The sequence below is a fragment of the Mangifera indica genome, chromosome 19 (genome assembly GCF_011075055.1).
Source record: "Mangifera indica cultivar Alphonso chromosome 19, CATAS_Mindica_2.1, whole genome shotgun sequence".
Classification (NCBI taxonomy): Eukaryota; Viridiplantae; Streptophyta; class Magnoliopsida; order Sapindales; family Anacardiaceae; genus Mangifera; species Mangifera indica.
This window is the reverse complement of record NC_058155.1, coordinates 11412422-11418800: the sequence shown is the minus strand read 5'-3', so window position 1 is coordinate 11418800 and position 6379 is coordinate 11412422. Positions and strand designations below refer to the sequence as shown.

Below are 6379 nucleotides of genomic sequence, written 5' to 3'. Positions count from 1 at the left end.
TCATCTTTGTTGTTTAATTCGTCGACTTCAAAAATCATTCATCGCGGCGTTTTCCCTCTAGTCTCTCTACTTCTCTCTCTCAGAGAGAAGAGAAAAACTCCGGATTCCTCTCCGTCTTAGTTCGCCGTGGTCGAAAGCTAAATCGTTAGCTCAATTTCACACCGGCTCCCAATTTTTGACCTCGCTTTGACCCAAATCCCCAATTCAACCCTCCCGTCTCTCGTTCACTGAATCCTCCTGTGACAATGGTGTTTATCGCTTGCTAGAGTTTCTCCGATCAACCCTTTTAATCTCCGAAAGCGCAATTAACCTAATCCTCATCAAGCTTATCAAGATTGCTAATATGGCGTTTCGTGTTTCTGTCCATTTCTCCGGCTATGTGGCCTTAAACCTAGCCCACGCCGGCTCCCGGCTGGGCTCCACCACCACCACTGCTACACGATCCTTCCATGAATGTGTTGTTCGCCCGCGGATCTTCTGTCACACCCAAAAACTTGATGTCGATCCTCCTCCAAATTTTCAATCCCAAACAAACCATAGAACTTCAGTTTATAAATCAATTGCTAATGAATTTTTAGGAGACAATTGTTCTACCAGTCCGATCCTTATGGGATTGGTGTCGTTAATGAAGTCAACGGCATGTGTATCCGGTTCTTCCGCAACTAGTATGGGTGTTTTCGGTAATTCACCGTTTAAAGCCACTTCGATTTTTCCCTTTCTTCAGGGATCGAAGTGGCTGCCGTGTAACGAATCAGTCCCGGAGAGTGACTACGTGGATAAAGGAGGGACTAATAATAATATAAAGTATCGTGATAGTGGAAACGATGATGATGATAATGTTAGCTTGCAATTGAAAACCAAGGAGTTCGATAAGAGCGGAAGTTGGTTATCAAAGTTGCTGAATATGTGTTCGGAGGATGCCAAGGCGGCTTTTACGGCTGTGACCGTTACTTTGTTATTCAGGTCGTTTTTGGCTGAGCCCAGATCGATTCCTTCCTCTTCTATGTACCCTACTCTTGATGTCGGTGACCGCATTTTGGCTGAGAAGGTGAAGTCAACTATATTAACTCATCTTAATTATATGGGAGAAAAGGATATGGAGTTGTAGAATAAATATTATTTGGCTTGGTACTGTAATATAACTAATTTGTTAAACAAGTATGTAGTGAAATTGGGTTCTTCAATTGGCCTATGGTAAAATTGTCTGATCATGGGCAAATTATTGCTGATTGGTAATCTTATACATAACTTTACAACCCATTTCATATTTACCAATCTGTGTAGAAGTACTTGAAAGATGAAACCATTTATTTCTTACTTTTTAGTTTAAATGGGTCAAATATAGCTTTATTAAAGATAAATTCCCTGTAATGATCTTTAGAGAATTTTATTGTTGGATTAAAATGTTTGATGTTGTGTTGAAGCAAGAGGATTGGAGATGTTTAAGGTTTAGAGATAAGTTTATCTTTTTTTATATTTGTCTGATATTAATATTTTATGGTTGGTTTATCAGGTCTCCTACTTTTTCAGAGAGCCTGAGGTATCAGATGTTGTTATTTTCAAAGCACCTCCCATCCTGCAGGTATTCTTTCAAAGTTTCTGTTCAAGTCCATTTATCAGGATATCTTTAGTTAGTTCATTCTTTACTATTTCTGGTTTTTGATTGTTCCCTTATTTTTGTGCAGGAAATTGGTTACAGTTCCGGCTATGAATTCATAAAAAGGATTGTGGCCAAGGCTGGAGATTCTGTGGAAGTAAGTAGATATATATCCAACTTATTCTATTTCTTACTTTAGTTCTTCCTTTATTTCCTAATTTATCTCTTGTAGAAAAAAATTATCATATACTCTCTTTTCTGACATCTGATATATGTGTTATAGGTTCGTGATGGACAATTGCTTGTAAATGGTGTTGCCCAAGATGAAGATTTTATTTTGGAGCCTCTTGCTTATGAAATGGACCCAATGGTAACTTTTTCGTACCCTTGTTCTCCATTTCTTGATTTATTTTGATATCTTCTCTTCTATAACATCTGCTAACTTCTTGAATTATTAATAAGCTGCTCAACATTTCAAATTGGCTAAGATAGTTTGGCAATTTGTTCTGTTTGATCTTTCTGAAGGTTGTTCCCGATGGCTATGTCTTTGTGATGGGAGACAATCGCAACAACAGTTTCGATTCTCATAACTGGTAAGTCTAGAATCTTAATATCACTTATTTATATAAGTACTAGTGCAAATTAGTGGGTACAATATTTTTTGTTTATACTGTTAAACGTAATATCTAATATCAACATGTTTGTGTATTCCAGGGGTCCACTTCCTATTGAAAACATTGTTGGTAGATCAGTATTTCGGTATTGGCCGCCTTCCAGAGTATCTGACACTGTTAATTATCAAAGTGCGAACATGAATGCTGTGGCAATTTCATAACATGTTGCTTCCTGTCTCAAGAGAAGGTCTTAGATAAACCTTGGTTTCACTGAGATGCAATTTTTATTATTGCTCTCTCGTGAATGAGTTCCTGTTAATATTTTTCCTTTTTGTGTCATTTTTCTGTTTATGTTGGACATTGTTTCAATGTTTCATCTGTTTAATCAGTGTGTAAGTCTATTGATGGCCCAACCATGGCCGATGACACTTTCTTTTTTGTAATCACATATTCTGACTTGCTTCCACAGCAGTGGAAAAAAAAAAAAAATGCAAATTTGTTGTTCTGTACAAATTTACATTGTCCACTTTCTTTATACCCTCGATGGTTATTTCGAAATTGATGTTTCAATGGCTTTACTGAATGCTTTCATTACCTGCTAAACTCTCTGCATAGAAAAACTCCAGCTGCCCAACCAGAGTGAACAAGGCAGCTGCTCCAGGTGTTGGATATTGGAACCCCAGCATGTATAGCCTCCGCCCTCCAGTAGGACTGGATTTTTCAAGATTGTTAAATTAGGTTGAATTCGAATTGAATCATCTTTGAGCTTGTTTCAAGATTGTTTGACAGAAACTAAGCTTTAAGTTGGACTTGATATGTAGTTGAGTAAAAATAATTAAAACGATATTGTTTTGATGTGTATTAATTAAAACAACATTGTTTTAATCTATTTATATAAAAGATTTTCAAACTTGTGAGTTTGGTGAGTTGAACATTTTTAAAATTGAACTCATTTCAAGTTTGTTCAAATTGAGTTTGTTTTCGGGTTTGAATAAATAAATTTAGTTTGAATTCAACGTTAACTTCTGGGGTCTGAGGGTATTGTATGATGTGGATACACAGATATTAGTATTGGTCCTAACGATTGCTGCCTGGTCCAGAAACCCAGATTTTGCAGGGATTGATCCATTTTAAATATCATGAAATTTAAACCTATTTATGCAAAACATTACTTTTGAGCATCAAATTGGTCTGCTCCCAGCTTATTATACTACGTTTTGTGTGCTTGCTTCTTCCGTTGGGCATGCCACATGTGGTTTTTAATGAACCTTAATTTGACATACAAGAGCCAGAGATCAAACAACAATCAAGACCAAAATTGATCAGTCAGAGCTCAAAGTAGAATTCACCTTTAAACAACCAGCAATAAAGCTTTGGACAACATTATTTCTATTTCACTATACATGTACACAAGCAGTATAGATTGATACAAACAATATCAGGAGCAATCTTTCAGGAATTGGGCCGTTCTATTTCTAAAATTTCTCCATTTCAAACTTTCTTTTTCCCTTGGTATCAGCATCACTAATTTCCTTCTCTTGATTTGCCTCATCCTTCTTATATCTGTACCAATGGGCACACAACAGATAAACACCAAAATTCACCACACTCAAACCTGAAAGCAGCCAATAGAAATAGTTGAGTTTGTCTCTGTTCAAGTTGTTACTGGCCAGCCACCCACCACTCACTTTGTTCACCACATCTACCACCACTGTGCTTAAGAAATACCCAAATGCCACTGAGCACCATGAGATGGCTGTGCTTAATGACCTCATTCCAGCTGAACTCTCTGCATAGAAAAACTCTAGCAGTCCAACCAGACTGAACATATCAGCCGCTCCAAATATAGCATATTGGAATCCAAGCCAAAGCACACTCATTGGTAGAGGCTCGATAGAGTCCACCATGTTGTGTTTTACAGCCACGGATTTCCTTCGGGTTTCCATGATTCCGGCAATGGCCATGGAAATGGCTGAGAGTACCAGCCCAACTCCGATTCTCTGAAGAAGTCGAATCCCAGTTGGGACTCCTGTCAACTTTCTAGCAATGGGAACAAACACGCGGTCGTATAGTGGGATTAGAATGAACATGAAAATTAAGGGGATGACTGGAAGGGAGGGGCCAGGCATTTTAAATCCAAACAAATGAGGATCCATTGTTGTGCTCTGTTGGATGGAGAAAGTTAGGAGTTGAGCCAAACATGTGTTCATGAAAACAGTGCTGAGAATAATCGGCAGCATGCGAAGTAGAATCTTTGTTTCTTCTACTTGTGTCACTGTGCATAGTCTCCAGGGTCCTGGAGTAATCGATGGAGATGAACCAGAAAATCTACTGGTTGTAAGGATTGCAGCTCGGTCCAAAAACCTGAGAAATTTGATGGATGAAATGTTTTTCAATTACTGATCCAAACCCAAAAACTATTTAGCAAACTGATAAAATACCTGAATTGATCGGTTCTTTGAAGAATTTCAATTTGCAGTCCTGCTTCTTTGTCAAGAACCTCATGTAATTCATCAGCCATTTCTGGTGTTGGAAGGTGGCGATTTCGAATTGCAGCAACGAACACCTAATTTCAAGAATATTTAGAACAAATGGGGCTGTAATAATTGTTTATACGTATAATTTTATTCATAGAAAATTGTTCAATTCCTTACCTGTAAGATGCGAACGATGGGGCTTCCTTTAGGCACATAATTCCGATACAGTGACTTGCCCATGCTTACAAACACAACAGCGAACAAGACAGCTACGGTGCACATACCAAAACTCCATTGCCAACCAACATTGGTGCTTATCCAGACAAGGAATGTGCAACCGATTATGGAACCAACAGTGAGGCTAAATAAAAACCAGTTGAAAAAACTGGACAATTGAGCTGCCTCTTTAGGGTCCTTTCCATCAAATTGGTCTGCTCCAAGTGCAGGCAAAGCAGCTTTAATCCCACTGGTGCCAAATGCAACCAGATATAGACCAGCAAAAAGTATTGTGTTTTGGCTACTGTCAGCAGTCTCACATTGATTCATTTGCCGAGCTGCACCCCCGCAAGGAGCTGGCCTTAATTGATCAAAATGTGCTTGCACCGCTAGAAGAGCATATCCCTGCAGCATACAAACAATAAAATCCACTGTAATTAATAACTTTTTGTGCATAACTGGAGGCAACATCATGTACATAAAGCCCTTTTTCTCATTAATTAAGATGTTATTAGGCCAGAGCTTTGGCCGTTGGTATTCTTCCTACCTGCCCAATTATTGAATTTTAGGAAATAATTGAGTTAGCAGGTCAACCAAGTGTGAGGATCGGGAGGAACATTACCACCAACTCAATGGATCCAAACAGGACAATGGTCTTGAATCTTGACAAATATGTATCTGTGATAAATCCTCCAAAGAGAGCCAGCAAAAATGAAGTCCCCAGGAAGTTGGTAAGCGTATTGGCAGACTTTGTTAAGCTGAAGTTCATGTATCCGTAGAAATAAGTTACCAAGCTCACGGCATTGGAGATAAATGCCATGTTCTCAAGAGCTTCCGTAGCTGCATCGAATCAAAATTCAGTTTCTTCATTAACAAAACCAAATGAGAAGGACGGGAAAATTTCAAAGTTTCCCAGAAAACTTGTGTCAAGTTGGATAAGATAATGTTAAATAGTTACCGTAAACAAAAAGAGCCGCCCTGTTTCCTCCAAGCTTGGTTTCTTGTTTAGGTTGTGTCTTTTCATCTTTGCTGGTTACCTGTTGAGTGATCAAGCAACAATTGGTTAGCCAAAGGCAAAAGACGCTGGACTTTTACGTAGAATAAGATGGAAGAAACTCAAATGTATGATGAAACATAGAGACAATAGAGAGGCTTTTGGTTCTTCTGTCATAGAAGGCAGGAGATAGATTAGTTTACCATTCTGTTGAGAGCTTTATTTTCTTCTTCCTGTGTCTGATGGATGGAAGAGGAACGATTTCTTCTTCTGACTCTGGTAGCTGATAGGTTTAAGTTGGAACCCATTTCCGTATTTATAAAGGAATAATATTATGCGTATATGGTATATATATTTATATATAGTATTATATGACTAAATATTATTTTATTTTTAATTTAAAATTATTCAATCATACGATGACATATATAAATATGTATGTATTTATATTTTTAAAATAAACATATATAATTTTATTAGT

General features: G+C 37.8%; 2 protein-coding genes across 2 annotated transcripts; one reads left to right on the top strand and one right to left on the bottom strand.

Annotated features, from left to right (window-relative positions):
• Positions 1-2724, top strand: LOC123203661 (thylakoidal processing peptidase 1, chloroplastic-like). Its single transcript, XM_044620107.1, has 6 exons — positions 1-1048; positions 1514-1582; positions 1686-1754; positions 1881-1967; positions 2123-2190; positions 2312-2724. Exons 1-6 carry the CDS (start codon positions 344-346, stop codon positions 2430-2432), a joined length of 1119 nt encoding a protein of 372 aa, XP_044476042.1. The 5' UTR covers positions 1-343; the 3' UTR covers positions 2433-2724.
• An 837-nt stretch (positions 2725-3561) lies between these two features.
• On the bottom strand, positions 3562-6167 carry LOC123203677 (protein NRT1/ PTR FAMILY 4.5-like). Its single transcript, XM_044620123.1, has 6 exons — positions 6102-6167; positions 5863-5941; positions 5527-5744; positions 4866-5309; positions 4653-4777; positions 3562-4575 (listed from the first exon to the last, which is right to left on the bottom strand). The coding sequence occupies exons 1-6, from the start codon at positions 6102-6104 to the stop codon at positions 3687-3689; spliced, it is 1758 nt and encodes a 585-aa protein (XP_044476058.1). The 5' UTR covers positions 6105-6167; the 3' UTR covers positions 3562-3686.
• Positions 6168-6379: the final 212 nt, after the last annotated feature.